This window comes from Motacilla alba, chromosome 5 (assembly GCF_015832195.1).
Source record: "Motacilla alba alba isolate MOTALB_02 chromosome 5, Motacilla_alba_V1.0_pri, whole genome shotgun sequence".
Classification (NCBI taxonomy): domain Eukaryota; kingdom Metazoa; phylum Chordata; class Aves; order Passeriformes; family Motacillidae; genus Motacilla; species Motacilla alba.
Genome location: NC_052020.1, coordinates 27,006,803 through 27,023,496, shown reverse-complemented (window position 1 = coordinate 27,023,496; position 16,694 = coordinate 27,006,803). Strand labels below are relative to the sequence as shown.

The following is a 16,694-nucleotide window of genomic DNA, read 5'->3' as shown; positions in this document are numbered from 1 at the left end:
AGTGCCTCTTGCCATTTCAACTTAGGGATGTTTTCAGGATCATCAACAGGCCTGTCTTCATCTCCGCTAAAACTGAGTATACAATTTTTAAAAAATACTTTAAAACTTAAAAAAATGGATTAAGGAGAGACATTGAAAGATCTATACAGTTCAAATAATAGCTTCCCTGAACCCTGAAAGGTGATTCACTTCAGGAGAAGTGAAGACAGGGTGCAGAGTGAAAATAAAGTCAGTATTTCCAAATAAATTTGGTATGCACTTATTCTGAAACTTTTTTTTTCTTCTCAGCCTAATCAAGTTAATTTCAAGCTATAACAAGCTGAGCAGAATAAAGAACTACTTAAAATATAGTATCATCATTCACAGTAGTCTTTTAGCAAAGTAAGTTCATTAAATTCTATAAATTATGCAGTATATCACACAGTAACTTTGTTCTGTAGACAAAACTTGAAAACTAAACAAGTTGACTGAGTTTAAATATATAAAATACCTTATGTGCATTCTTGATTTTGAAGGCAGAGGCTCTAAACAGAATTCTAATTTCCCTTCGCCCCTCCCAAGAAACCAAAGAAAACCCTGTAAATTATCTTCCACATAGTTTCAGTTTAATAATAAAAGCAAGCTGCTTATAATGAAATAACATCAAGAAATAAGGAATTTTTCTTTTTTACATCATCTCCTGGAGCCACGTGACTCAATAAAAACCTCCTTTTACAGATTAGAAGTTTTCTGCTTCCCAGGGCTGCAGAAAATATCTTGGATGGATGGCAAGTTTAGAAGAAGGAATTCTTGTCTCTGTTTTTCAAACAGAAAATTCAGAATACAATATTTTAAATAGTTTTTCTTCAAAATGTGACCCTTAAATATATACAGACAAATCCCCAAATAAATAGAACCTTGTATCTATCCATTTTTTTGATTTCTAAGTGAAATTATTTTGATGATTTGGATCACAATCGTCAAAAACTTGCGAGGTGGAACCAGTGCTTTAAAGAAATACTGATTTTCTGTTCCTGGGTAAAAAATCACTGTCATGTATATTTCTTCAGCGTGTAGGTAATACAGCAGAACACTGAACCATAATTTAAGATATGCATCTAGGTTTGGCAGCATTTTATCCCTGCTTTTGTCATATCCACATTGCTGGGAAGGCAATGGAGAATGCATGGAGCCTTGCCGCTGGGGTGTGGAGCCGTGCATCATTTATTTCAATGATTACAGTGAATTGGCTACAGTCAGAGATACATGCATTCACAAAGGGGTTTTTCCTAGCACATTTTGTCCAGCTCTTACCTGTTTCTTCTGGGTTTGATCCAAAACCAATAAAGCACACTGGAGGTTTTCAATTCAATTCAAAGGGCTTTGAATCAGGTCATTTACTCTGTTTGCAACAAGAATCTTCAGAACACAATAGAGACCGCAGGACCCTGCATGTAGGCCTGAGTCAAGCCAGTGCACTTCACGATGGAGGAAAAGGGGCAGATTTGCTTTTTTTGTTGGTGGTGTTTTGTTTGTTGGGGTTTTTTTTTGTTTCGTTTACAAGACTCTTTGTCTGAGATGGGGTCAGTTTTCCTTTCCAGCTCCTCCCTTTTTCTCCCTGGCTAAGGGCAAGCCCAACGTCTGTCTGCCTGCGCAGGAGAACGCCAGCCAAGAGCCTGCACTTGCAGTCGTCAAGCCCCTCGGAGGCCTCGGTGACAGATAATCCCAACGCATGTCTCCATGTGCCTGCCCTCACCCCCCGGCTGCCAGCGCTCCTCCCTGGCAGGCCTGGCCCGTCTCCATGGTGACCGTGGGCCCGGCTGGCTGCGCTGGCCTTGCCACCTGCCTGCCTCGGCTCTCCAGTGTAAGGAATTGCAGCGCGGCCCCTCCGCTTGCTGCTCAGAATGGCTCGGTGCAGCGGAGGCAGGCTCACGAGAGAAATTACACTGTGATGATTACATGAAAACATGGCTTTAAGGAGAAGGCAAAAGAAAAGCAGTGCCTGGACTGTGGCTTTCTTTGATGGAAGAGGAGAGAGATGGCTGGCTGGGCATGCACCTCCTTCTGTCCCTGTTATCGCTGGGTACAGCGAGCATTGGTAGGCAGAGAGGCAAACCGGGGAGCTGCTTCTGTGCTCAAGGCTAGACCCTGCCCTGGGGAGGAACAATAAAAGAACACGACTGCTGGTGTGGTGAGGAGCAGGCCACGCACAGCTCAAGGGCGCTCGAGGCTCTTGCTCGCTCACACGGCCGCAGCCAGGCAGGGATGTGCGCAGCCATTTCTGCGGACTCCTCGCTGTGAATTAAGCGCGTGGGTTTTTCATTGTCGTTTTTCAGGAAGACGTGTAAATCAAACTGAATGAGAGGAAATTGCCAGTCACTTACTCTGTTGCTAGCCCCAGAGATAAGCACGTTGGCTGGCCCAAAACTGGGAAGTGTTGGGGCACTTGATACAGGGCCCTGCAGCAGGCTGGAGGCGGCACATCTGTGTCGATGTGGTGCTGTTTTTCTACCAAACGCGCTCGGAACTTGGGTGTAACACTGGGAAATGGCTGGTGTTCTGTTCCCAGAGTCGTGCTAATCAGCCCGCACAGCCCCACAGCCTCCACTAGCTCCGGCTCCCCACGCTGCACTCCCCCTCATGGGATGGGCATGCCCTTTGCTGGCAGCCAGAGAAGCAGGATATGCTACTGAGAGGTGCTGCAAACCACCCACCCAAAGTATTGCCAGGTCTCTCTAGTAACTGGATTGTATCTCCTTTTTTGAGTTAGCTGGTAGTGTGGGGATAGAAGAAGCTGTTGCTTTAGCACAACTTTTAGCAACTCTGAAAGGTTTGCCTTTCCTACAGCCCCTGCTCACAGAGAAGTGCAGCCAAGGAGCACTACAAGAAGTGCTAGGAGAAGGAGGTACATCTGTAAAAGTCAGAGGAAGCCTCTGAGTGTGGGAAAAGGAAGATCATTTGATCATCTATTTTATAGGAATCAGTGTGGCCCTTAAGTTGAACAGCTAATGAAAGAGGTGGAAGGTGAGCTAGATAGCTGGAAGGTACAGCGAAGAAAATACAGCATCAACTGATTGGATTCAGTAGATTTAGGGAATGAGTGTTCCTCCACCTTAAGGCAGTATTTAATAGAATTTCTGTGCTCTGACCTTATAGAGTCTTCTGCAGGAACTCCTAAAGCATCAGCCAAAAGCCCGCTGCTAGGAGTAAAACATTGTAACTGTCTAGTGCCTCATGAGGACTAGGGTAGGAGATAGAGAGTAGGCAGACAAAAGAGTCTGACATCTTAGCATACAGATTTCCTGACTTTAAGGGGTACCTCTCTAGAGACTTGGCACCTGGCCACTGAAGCACATCATTCCCATTAGCTAAGGGAATACATCCCACCTCAAGAAAGTGTTGTAATGCCCAATGTACAGCCCCATCTGGCAGCATCCCTCAATATTCAGGTGAGAATGGCCAGTGCCATGAATTAAGTCCCTGCAACATCTTGTAGGCTTTTATGTGGAAATTACTCACTGGAGGAGTGTGAGAAAGCAGAGAGCACCTATTCAGTTCAAATTCAGTCAAAGCATTTGGATTTTACTTTGTTCAAATTCTACATGGAGAAGGAAAAAAAAAGGCAGAAAAAGCAGGGAGATAGCAGAAAAAGAAAAAAATCCTACAAATACATTAATGATACCATCCTAAATCAAAAGCGCATGTGCTGTTGAAGCAACACATGTGTTTCACAAACCAATTTGTCAGATTGGAAATATTTTCCCATAAACTACTGAGAAGCACTCGGCGCTTCTCTTCAATGACAGTTGCACATCAACAGCAACATTTTAGTCCTTGTCCAGGTAGTATAGAAAAGAAACACCAAACTAACAAATCAAACACCCCATGACTCTAATCAAAACAAACAAACAAACAAAAAAGTGGGCTGCAGATTAGCTCTCTGTCGACATAGGAGATGATTTTTGGATTTTCCACCATGCCATAACTCTAAACAACTGATCTATTTTTTAACTCAGCATTGCAAAATACATACACAAAAGTCTCAGTAATTTACAGCTGCAAAAAGGATTTAAGGGAAATCTTTACACAGTTCAAATTCTCCAATCATTACTGTTTCTTTTAGCATTTTGAGTGTTTTTCCTTATAAAAACAAGCTCTGAAAAGAGAAAAAACCCAAACAGATTAAATGACTAAGAAGTCAACTCAAGGAAATGTACATATTTTCACTGAAAAGCACCTGCTGCAGGGTATCTTGTTGCAAGGTGGGCATTGATGCATCCTTGCATTCAGAAGTAGCTCCCACCATGCCCCAGCAAGGATCAGCACTGAGGCAGGGAAAAAGTAGGCCTGATGTAGCTTTTCAAATTGATGCTGCTTGTGGAGAGGAACAAACAGCTCCTCTCCAGCTGAGGGGCTGACTCTCCTCATTTATTCATGGCCAGCCCCCTGCCTGGATGGAAATAAAAATGTTTCAAAGATGACTGTGTGGGGGAGCTGGAGGACAGCTTGGAGGCACACTGAGGTTAGCACATTAATTTTTTATCTCTGGAGACTGGGTATCCAATTATGCTTAGAGTACACAAACAACTTTGGCTGGTCTCTCCAGTAGAGGTTTATCCACATAATAAAGTCTGTGATGGAACTGGGCACAACAGGCTGATGCCATGAAATAATGTACACAGGTGGTTTTGCAGGGCAGATGCTTAAGCTAGCAGAGGGGCAGGAGGGCACAGGAATGCATTCTCCTTAACTACATGTATTGCACAATGGATCAACCTGCACTCAGCACAATGTATTTCATTTAGGATTGTCATGGGCCAAAGTGCTTGTGGGCATAAGATCCTGTTCAGTTGCTGCTTCTGCACAGCCGCCTGCAATCAACATTTCACACAGCAAAATGCCACTGAGAACTCTTCTCCTTTAAAGGAGAGGAAGTTTTTCTCTATGTAGACACACTATCCTATTCTCCCAGGAATTAAGAAAGAGCGTTTATACTAGTACACTCATTCACAGAGACATTTCAATAGATAGAAGTCTAATGTAATTCCTATATCAGAAGTGCCTCAAAATTTGTGAGCACCAGCTGCCCCCAGAGCTGGCCTGTACCCATGGAGAGAGATGGAATAAAACAGCAGGTGTTTTGTGGCAGGCTTGGATGCACCCTGGGCTCACAAATCTCACGGTGTCTGTGCCAACATGTAGAGGAAAAGCCAGCAGAGAAAAAGTCTGAAAATGGTACGGGATCATTTATTTTTTCAGTGACGTTGAGGAAATGGGAAGTTGACTTTTTAAAGGGTTTTCTATAATTTCCTTTTCACAGTTCAATACTCAGGTAAAAAATTCAGAGTGTAGGTCAGAAATAAATGTTTGTATAGGCAGAGGCAAGACTAGGCACTGAGGAAGGGCTATTTATTTGTGTCAAAGGGCTAGATAAAGCATAAAAAGCAAGCCACTAAAGCTCAAACAAAACACAGGCTAGGGTGTTGACTATTGAACTATCTTTCATGTTGCAACAGGTAATCTATATGTGAGAAAGAACAGAAGGAGAAAGAGATGTAAAGAGGTGTAAACAGACAACCTTCTACACAGTCAAGGACCGTGAGATGTGCCAAGGAGGTGAGACGTGACACTTGGGCCAGTCCCAGTTCTTCGATGCACACTAATTCAATGGGTCTCAGTTTTAGGTAGTTACCTCCTATCTACATCTCTTTTCCAATCTCTGGATAATTTTCTGACCTACTCAAATTGGTCTGTGTATGAAATAGAGGGGACTGAATATGCAGAAAGACAAGAGGCTTTCAGGTCGTGATCTGGCAGCAGTTAGGGCATCAATAGTTGAATCCTGCAGAAGCCCTGCTCCCTCCTGCATCACCAGGGCTGCTGTTACTGCAGGTTCTGCAAGGAGTAGAAGCTGTAGAGGAGACGTGGGTACAAAGGAAGGAAGTTCATGCTGCAGCCACCCGCCTGAACTTTACTGACCTAGTGCTCACCTCCCACAGCACAACAAATTCCAAATGGCTGGTTTGATTTGCCTTGCCTTTTCTAAATCAGGCTGCTCGTATCTCTGACACACCGCTCAGCAAATAACCAGCTCCTACTCTACACCATATCTCTGGTCCTCCTGCTCAGTGGGTTGCGGATTAGCTGTTTGGATTAACATCCCCCTGCCTTCCCTCCCTCCCACCTACCCCACCCCCCCAAGCCCATGCAGAGAGGACTCTTGAAGCTTGAGACCTACGATGCTGCAGACCTGTCAAATCTAATTCATAACACATGCCTAGCAGTTCTTAGGGGAGAGGAAGGATCTGATGCTCTGGCTCCCCACCATCCCCCCATACAAAGGGACCATTTAATGACTGCACATTAGCAACGTGGACAATTAGCATTCACATGGAAGATAAATGACAGCATAAATTAAATATCGCCAAGTGGAAGAGCAAAGAAGCAAGATCTGAGCTCAAGGCTCTAAACAAACAAACAGCAAAAAAGGAACAAACAGCCACTGTGACAGCTCAGCCATTTGGGATAGTTACCTTCCAGCACCTGAGACTTTCCCCAAGGCTGATCTGCACATTTGCATGGCTGCTGCCCATAGCTCACTGGCTCCTGGCTGGGTATTCTTTCCACTCAGGAATCTGGGCATCCCCAATGGTTTACCCCAATAGTTCTGAATTTCTGCCTGCTTGTGGATCTGTGCATCAGCAGCTTCCCTTTGCCACATGCTCTGGGGGAACACAAGCCCAAGCAGCTCTCTTTCCCACTTTTTTTTTTATCATGGGCCAAAGTCAGCTAGCTGCTCCTAACCTTACCATAGCTCTTGTAGCTCTTCTTGTTAACTTCTATCATTTCCTAAGCGCCAGACACAAGGGCTGAGACCCCTTGGCACCTATGTCAAGCTGAATTCAGGGTATGGGCCGCTGCCTTTCTTTTTTGGGCATCTATTGCAAGACCATTATCAATATTAATTCAGTACAGATTTGCAATATTCTTCTCCGGTATATAACTATGACTGATTACTGCAGGCACAGGAAAAAACAACCAACCAACCAAAAAAACCCCAAAACGGATATAAATGCTAAGTAAACAAAAGTTACTGGGTGAACACTGACATTCCCCTGCCTGCCCAAGCAGTCACTCTTAGTGCATTGACAGCTCAAGTTTATCAACAGCTGGAGGAGTCAAAATTACTTTTGCTGCAAATCTACCAAACGTGAATAACTAAAAGGTAGAGCATAAAAGTGACAGAAACATAGAGTTTGCCAAATGGGATCACACTAAACAGTCCTTCAAGCTCAGACAGTGGCTAGTAGCAGATGCTTTGGAGGAAGGAAACCCCCTCCCACACTTCCCTGGGGACAATTATCAATTATACTGCTTAGAAAGAAAATGTTTTCCTACTTCCATATTTCTTGCCATTCTTAAGGTATTAGAAAGTGTTTTCCTGCATATTTTCCCTATAAGCATTTTATTGCTTTATTACTTTGAACTAAAATAACACAGATCATATGCTGATCCAAAAGAACTTTTTGAAAGTGAACAAAGCTATCTACACAAATCCCAAGGTCACAGCAAACATCACATAGTATGTAAAACTGAGAAACGGGATTAGAGACTTGCAAAAATCAGTAACAGAACACAGTATCCTTGACTTCTTGTTCTGTGCCTAGGGAGAACAGAAGGGACAGTCAAACAGGGTGATGGACCTTATGCTCACACTGAGCATATGTGATTCATCACAGAAAAATTCAGACCACTTAAATTTCTTTCAGTGCTGTACTAGTGTGGGAAATTGAGGCACATTCTCCTTTCACATTCCTGCTCTCCTCCTTGCAGATCAGTACTGATGTGTTTTCGTAGCTTTTGTCAAACTATAACTAAACAGCTTTTGGCAAAGTTGAGGGTAAGCTGTTTATGCAGCAGGTGAAGGTATAAGGGAGAAAGGTGGTTATTTTCATACTGAAAAACTGAGACATTGACAAATATCCCTTATTTAAAGGCAAAACAAAGGTAGCCCCCTGAAACTACTGGATGTGTATTTCTTTGGCATCCTTACTAACAGCCACTGGGAGGCTGCTTGATGATGAGCAGGTTGGGCATCTCTTCTTTCCCCCCTCTCCTTGCCACCTCCTCCCCACAGGAGCAGTAATGGAAAAGTGACTTGCTGCAGAGATAATGCTGGGTTTGAAATGAATTCCTGACTAGCTGAGCCAGCACCCGTGTGAGCTGTGGCTGATTAGCTCCAAGCATCCAGGTCCCAATCACTCACAACTGAGCTAGGCAATAACACCAGCCTCCCCAAGGCAAAGACAGGGTGGAGGTAACACCCCTGAAAAGGATCTCGAAGGCAAAGGGAAGATCCTACTCACGTTTGTGGTTTTCATTTCGGTGGACAGGGGAAGAGCGGGTCTCCTGCTCACGGGCTTCATCACCCTCTTCACTGGCAAGGTGGGTGTGAGCATAGTGGTAGCTCAGCCCAGGCCTGTTCTTGTAACGCTTCCCACAGACTGGATGGAAAGGAGATATGAGGGAGAGGAAGAGAGAATGGAAACATCAGTGTGATCTACAACCACAGCAGCATCCTCACAAATAATGCTCCCTTTCCCCTGAGAACAGCACCATGCACTCCATGCGCCTGCCCAAAACCCTTCCAGCCGGCACTGGTGAAAGGTGACGGAGGCAGCCCTGCAGCTGCAGGTCTCCAAACAAGCTTTCTTCCCACAATGCTGCCAGCAATCCTTCTCACAGGCCTAGGCAAATGCATTCAGTCCCTGCAGATCACAGAGCCCTAATCCTCTCTGCTAAGATTACTAACAAGACTGCACATAAAATTAAATGAAATGCCAGTTCCAGTGGTGGTGCTGCACAATGCACAGCAATGGGAACAAGACTGAAAAGAAACGACATTATTTTCTTCATTACTGATCTCTGAAAAAGAGAAACAGCTGGGATTTTTAAAAAGGCTTTCTCTAAAAGGTTAATAAATAGCTTTATTCACAGATTCCCAGTTAAGACAAGGAGATGAAAATCATCCAGTTTCTTGCTAAAACAACATGTGGTAGTGATACTTATTTGCCCAGGTAAACTCCATATTCAGCATCCCAATGAACAATGCAACGTGTGACAGAGAATCCTGCTTCTGAACTTTCATTTATTTTAGGATTAAGTCAACAGATATTAAGGACAGAATCAAACAGCTCAGGGTGATGAAAGGTCTACACTTTCACAGGGAGCTTAGCAAGGGCAGGCAACATCATAAGATTCATTACATATGAATTGATTTTCTATAAAGATTTTAATTCATGTTATCATCTCAAAAATTTATCACTTTTCATCTTCAAAGCATTCTCTGAATGTTCATTTTCTTTTATACAGCTATTTCGTCTACCAAATACAAATATTGCCATTTTAAAAGACTAGAAAACAAAGACAAAAAAGCTTAGTGCTCTTCTTGCAAGTTTTTCCTCCCCGAGACATGTTCAGTCACTTTATTACCTTAATTAACCTCAAGGATTTCCCACAGGAATAAATGTCATGTCCAGCAGTCTGTCCTGCATAGTGACCATCCACTCCTAAAAACTTAAGTCAGCCCCCATATGTATCCTGCAACATATATAGATACTTACTTCCCATTCTCCAGAAACCTGAGTCTGGGAATGTCAAAGACTCCACAAATTAATTTTTTTTAAATTTAAAAAAAGAAAAACCCACACAACAACCACCCTCATCCCATTTATTCATTTACATATAAATAAAACTTAAAATTTTATTTCTTTCTCCTACTACTCAGAAACCACCAACTGATGTTCCGCCTTTTGGAACAGATTATAAAAAATTGTAAATAAAAGCTTATTACAATAATATATTTCATTCTTAATCTCTTCTAACTGATTTACAAACTCCCTCAAGGAAAATGCTTTTCTTTATTACAAACTTGTAAAACAAGCTCATGATACGTATGAGTGATCTGGAATATTAGATATTTTTCCCAATTTTCTTCATTGTGCAAGGTGATGATCACAGAATCATCATAACAAGACAAAAGTTTCTTTGAAGTGCAATATGTCCTGTCCTCAGTCACAGATTTTTTAAGTCTTTGAATGGCCTTGATTTAGAAATGAGACCTCCTGCAGGAGGGAAGAGGGAATATTGAGAGAAATAAAATACTCATATAGATATGCACATCCATTCTTTGAAGCATCTGCCTTCATTTTTCATATGTAAACCTAACACAATTGCCAGACATTTTGAAGAACTAGACTGTTGTTAGATGCATGCTCTCCACAAAACATCAGTTCAGACTCCCTCTTCTAGTACCATCCTTGTTTTCTTCCAGTGCATTCTGGAGAGGGAAACTACTTCTCCTTCTTTGTGGTCCTGCAGGGCAAAGGACAAGCAGTGGAACAGATGCTGAACAAGAGCCAAAACAACAAGATATCTGTTGTTAGTCAGCAGTTCTGCATGACTTTCCCCGTATTTTGAATAGTGGAAAAGCATAACACTTAAGTAATCATCAACCCAGAAAGAGCTCACTGCTTAAATTCTTTTAGAATGGTAACCTCCTCTAATTACATAAATGTTGCAGCTTTACTTAGAATGGAGAAAGAGATTTACATTTCTAGCAGATTGACCATCTGCTAGATGAGCTGGATCAGCTCATCAAGTATCCTACTCTATCCCACTTACTTTTATGTGTTTGAAGAAGAATGTTAAAAAAGATAATTCTATTGCTATGAATTACCAATACTGCTCAAAGACGTCTGTCAAATTATTTCCAGGACACTATCAGGTGATCAATGCACAAAAGGAGACTTGCATTCCCTGCAGCAAGTCCCAAAATGGTGGTGTTTACTCCATTCCTTACAGGATCCTGCAGGGATTTTAGCTATGGTGTTAAGGATGACATAGGAAATCAGATGGGTCTGCAGACTCATCCTTCTTCAGCAAAAAAGTATCAGCTCACCAGGAAAAAGCAAAAGTATCAATATAAGCTGAGACAGTAATAATTCTGCAGCTGAGTCCTTGCCATTGTGAGGACTTACAGGTGGCCTTCAAGGGTGACAGCAGTCTCAGACATCTTGTGAGAAATTGATTTGGAGGACTTGATAACCAGAACTGAGGCAAAGAAGTTTGGTTTACATTGTCCTAGCAGATCCTTTGTAGGACCAAAGATTTGCAGTTCCAGCAGCCTTTGTTCTTGGCGTCTAGATTTTTCCATCTTTCAAATTCACTTTGTGTCATAAAAGAGTCCAAAGCAATGTCATGAATTGAAACTGCAGAGATTTCATGTTCCTCAAAAAAAAATTGGACTTTTGCAGGGGGAAAAGGGTCATGATATTAGTCAGGTGAAAGAACCACTGGCTTCAGTGAGACTTTGCTAGAATGAAAGCTAAGTCAAAACTTCATGGTTTCTCCAACAGGTTGAATCTTCCTGAATTCACCCAAATCTCTTCTTTTCCAGGTAAGAGCACATTTTATTAATCTACTGTATCACTATGCTAAGAAGTAGTTTCTATAAAAGTGTGATCATTAATAAACACCTAGCTCTTATATAACTCTTCCCACTGCAGACTGGCTTTTCAAACATTAATTAATCTTCCTCCACATTCCTGAGTGGGAAATACTATTCTCATTTCAGTTCTGAAAAAAGAGAACCGTAGAGGGGCTGAATTGCCCACACAGTGATCTTTTTTCATTACCAGGACTGGAATCCATGAGTTCCAGCATCCACACCAGAGCTTACACCACATCTTTCTCATTCTTAGAGCTGACAAAAGCATATTGAGAACTGGCTCTCGCAGTCTGAAATACATGCTGTTGATTAGTTTTTACCACTATGCAGCTCACACATAGCAAGTGAGAGTGTGCCTTTCATAAACTTTGTCCAGTGGCCTTCCTTTCAGCAGCTTTGACTTTTTTATCTTCAATTTCCCCTGCTGGATAGGCTCATCATCCTCGCATGTGGTAGATTTCATCCTGAATCTCAACACTGGGAAGTTGACTTGATCTTTAATTAGGTGGCCAAGCTCAATAAAAACAGTGGGAGTTTGTAGAACATAACCCACTCCAATTCTTCCTGCATTCAAAGGATGTATTTTTGCCATGAGCTGATGTGAATGCTGCCTTAGGAACAAGCTGGGTAAGTAAGCAGTAATTCAGCAGTGCAGACCAAATGTCACAAATGGGGAAGAGGGAGAGATTTTTTTATGAGGCCACCAAACAGTCTCCTATGATAAACCTTACTTTCCTTCAAATTTGAAGACTGATATTAAGATGTTACACAACTGCATTATGGGGGAGAAAGCAGTATAATTGCAAGCACTGAGTGTTTCACAAAAGAGAGCTCTCTTCTATGTTCTGGACTGCGGTACCCTGCAATTCTTTGGATAAGCAAATTCTCACTCTGTTTATATTTCTCAGTTATTAAAATTAATATAAAATACTTCCCCTGTTAAAAAGGGGATTTGAAACCTATGACTTAGAAGACTTCCTCATCAAATATCTAATGGCTGTGTTGCTGTCATTTTGAAATAGTTACACATTTGGTCCTTGGCAGCCTGTGAGCTGTGTTCCAGCCAGCTCTCCACATACATTTTGCACAATCTGTCACCAGTATGAGACAGAAGGAAACAATCCATGTTTTCGGTGGAAACAGGAAACTGGAGGAGTACATGCTGGGGCTTTTTGGGTTTTTTCTTTTGGTCACTGAATTTTGTCCCTCTCATTGTCTTTCTTTGCTTTTCTGTGTTGCCTTCTGCTCCTTATTCTCAGCTGCGGTATGTCAAATACTAAATCTTGAGTTAACTTCTGGCAGGCAGTCACTCCTCAAAGTTATCTTCCTGTCCTACCATTCACTCCACTCAAAAAAAAAAAAAAAAAAAAAAGGCAGAAAAACCCCCTGTCCTTGTTTTGCACTAGTTTGGTAATATATTCTCTCCTGTTACAATTGTGTACAAACTCCGGCTCATCTAGAGATCTCAAACATTAACAATGCATTTTGACCTCCACTGATAGAAAGACTTCACCTTCGTCCTCTTTGATCAGTACTATACACATTATAGTATAGTCACACTATACACCTGTAGTATGAGAGCAGCTATTTAGTAACCCATTCCAGAGGGAATTTTCTGCAGGTAGAACAGGGAGGTAAATAGTCCTTGTTTCAGTGTCCCCACAGGACAAGTCTCAGAATCTACCTGCTGTATTCAGATCACAGTAACTCTGAACCCCAGTTCAAACCCCAAAACATGTGCAGCTCAACAATACAGGTGTTCACATTTCAATAAATGGGTTGCCAGAGCAAAGGAGAAAACAAATATCCTACATGAGCAGAAAATGTTCAACTGCCAGAGGCAACTCTGTTGCCCTTTTACCATGTGTTCTATTCCACATCTATGTTATTCAGTATTTAATTTTTTTTAATGTCCTTACCTATCTTCTACCAATAATGTAGTCAATGGATGCCAAGAATAGCAGGTATGGTGGGAGAGTTGTTTGTTGAGTTCATCTGAACAAGCATCTTATTCTAGATCTTACTGCTTATCTATTTAGGGATTCACCAGAAAGGATAATACCAAGAGATGATTACTGAACAACCTGTTAGGTCAGCCATCTCTGTGCCTCTCATGGATACATAACAGAGCAAGTTGCTTAAATCCAGTTTCTAAAAGTAATTGTAAGTACAAGTAATCTGTCAACCACTCATCTTCAGAAATGCATCTATCCTCAAAACAGCACGTTTAACTTTGTCCTGGTCACTACTACTTTAAAAAGGCCCTTTGGAGTTTTTCCACATGAAAGAAACAAGCTTAGTAGAAGAGCTGAAGAAAACACAGCTGAAAGAAGTCCCAGTAACTGTTTACAGACATAGAAGACATTGTTATCCCTTGAGAACAGTACAAGGACTTCTAGTCTTGGACTTCAGCAGAGAGAATGTAGGTAAATAACTAGAGAAACCTTAAAATCAAGTTCTTGAGGAAAGAATCAGCTTCTACAAAATACTACAAGATCAGTGTCTCTGGGTAGATACAATGTTGGGTTAGTCACTGATCCATCAGAAATCCTAGGAAGGTTTCAGTCAACACTCATTTCACGTAAGGAATGGATCTAAATGTACAGTTCAGTCTCAGAAGGACTAAAAAAAAATGATATGATATAAACATAAGTTGCTATGCTAAAATAGGAGTTTATATGGAAATAAAACTAAAAGGAGATGAGGACATATTGGTAAAAGGAAAATAAAGAAATAATTTCTTTTAGAGGTGGGCTAGAGAAATCTTCCATAGACAGAGAAACAGAAACAAAGGTGGATGTACATAGTCCAATGTCTGCATGGGAACTTGAGAAGAATGAAAGCATGAAAGTGAGGAGGGGCAGCAGGAAAATTAATTACTTGTAGAGATTCAGCACAGACTAATTTCTCTGGCTAAAGGAAGTAGACATTTGGAATCATGGAACTCAAGTGCTACAACTCATTGCAACTTTTAAACCAGAATACAAATTTTTAGATACAAATTTAGAGAAGGCTTTTCTTTTGAAAAAGTAGTAAGTAATATATAATAAACACTATTAAAATAGTAGAAGGATTTTTAAGAAGACTGCTCAGTAGGAATAATGATGCCCAGCTGAATATTTGACAGTGAAATAACATCAATTCTTATTAAACATGTAGGTATTCATTCAGTCATTCACTCTGTCCCTCCTTTAAAAATCACATGCTCTGTTCATCAGGAACAGGGGTGGTGGTTTACCATCCCTTGCTTGACATCAGAGGCTTTGCTTTACTTTTCAAGCTCTACTTTCCATTCTTCTTTGAGGCACCCGCTGCTTCTCCTTGCCAGGTGCTCAAGCTAATTTTTGGACTGCTGCTAAGTCATTTGGCTATGTTACCATTTGCAGTTTATACCCATCTCTGACCAGGCTTGCCTGCCACTGTTGTTATTGAAGCTATCCCAAGGGAGCTCAAGGCACAGCACTATCCAGAGCAACTGGCTGAAAATCTGACCACCAAGTTTTCTACCTGGTGATGTGATGAGACAATGCATTTCATGATTATCCTAGCAATTTTATTGATGCTTTGATCAAATATTTTATTCTGAACTTCTACTACAGTATATGCTCAATAAAACCAGCTGAAGTATTTCATAATATTTCATTCCACAAAACAGGCATCCAACCACCTTTTCTTAAAAAACACAGGAGGACAAAATATTTTTAGCTTTGAAAACCTTTATCACATAGAAATTGCATGTTTCCAGTCAGCTTTAATATTGGGACCAAGTTTAATACTGATGTAGGTCTGAATGCCTCTTACAGAAAAAGGCAGGTCTTTTCAGAGATAACATTGCTATTTTCCAGCACAAGGGGCAGTGCTACTGGGCATCACTCTTGCATCGTCTTACTCATACACAGCCTAGTTTTTTTCTAAAACCTTTTCATAACAAATGAGATCTGTTGATATATTCTTGTTTACCATAAATATGAATGTGTAAATATGATAAAAGGGCAAATTAGTTTTTGACCACAAATCATTTTTTGTGCCCATGCAGTTTTATAAGAAAATTAATTTGGTTTAGCTGTGTTTATGCTTTCTTCTCTCTGGTCATTTTCAAAACTTGAATATCAGAATACTTGCAGAAAAAGCAACTTGGAGGCAAATTAAATAAACTACAGAAAAAGCAAACTGTTGACCCATTAAGCTAATTATTTATACCAATAATGCGATTGAGGGAATAATGCTTTCCCAAACAGGAAATAAATACACTATTTCACCTGCATGTTTCCATGTAAAACAAACTTATCTGCCCAAAACATCTGCACAAGGAGTACTGCAAACCAATTCCTAAGCTACCACAATTAGATTTTTATCAACAAAAATATTAATCAAATAATTTCAAAGAAAAAATTAATCCAAGAAATCCACCCAAGCAGGATAATAGGCCAATTACTCATAATTAATGGTATGTCGTGTTTGTATAGAAATTTAACAAGGGCGGGATATTCTTCAGGACGGTGACATTAGAACAGGGACAGTTCTTCCCTTCTGCTCTAAACTCAGATAAAAGAGTTCTGCTGTCATGTAACCCTTTTGTCAGCTATCTACAATGGAAAAGGAGTAGTCACTGTGCAAAGTCTGGAGTCCAAAATTCCTTATGACTCACCTGTAACTGGAAGTTTCCTAAAAGTGAAAGGTGTCAGCCAAATGAAATAGGAAAGTTTACATTTCCAACACCAAAGACAAAATTTATGCTCCAAAATGTAAGCCAAGGCAAATTTTGTCAATACAGCAATGTATGAGAGTCTTGACTTCGGGCTAGATTTCTGCTGCCTGCTTTGAGATCTTCAATGTTCAATCTACTCTGTGCAAATCACTACTATGCATGTTGGGAGTTCTCGGTAAAATCCAAAAGCAGTGCAGGATCAGACAATATAGAGTCATCATGTTCAAAATTACTACCACTGACAAGTGTCCTCGAATTTAGAAGGATGTTCCAGAAAAGAGATAAAGAAAGATATGCATATACCAGCAAAGGAAACCTGTGGATTTCAGCAAGATACATCTTGGGCTCTCACAGAAGTCTTAGAAGACACATTTTAGTTCTTCCAGTGCACTAGGACTGCTATTTAACCATAGCATAGGTCTTCTGACTCTTCATAACTTTAAGGGCTCTTCCTCCTTGACCATGTTTTTATCATCTGTCACATCCCATTCATCTGCA

The 16,694-nt window shown here is 41.1% G+C and overlaps 1 protein-coding gene across 10 annotated transcripts in view; it reads right to left on the bottom strand.

The window, feature by feature from the left end:
* The window catches only part of DPF3 (double PHD fingers 3), a 167,391-nt gene that overhangs the window by 45,146 nt on the left and 105,551 nt on the right, over positions 1–16,694 (bottom strand). For all 10 annotated transcript variants that reach the window (XR_005256987.1, XR_005256988.1, XR_005256986.1 and 7 more), the window contains one exon: positions 8,346–8,483. Coding sequence is in view for 5 of the 10 variants with exons in the window: in XM_038136989.1 (XP_037992917.1) it covers positions 8,346–8,483 (138 nt within the window). In the remaining 5 variants the exon portion in view is untranslated. The remainder of the gene's footprint in view (positions 1–8,345; positions 8,484–16,694) is intronic.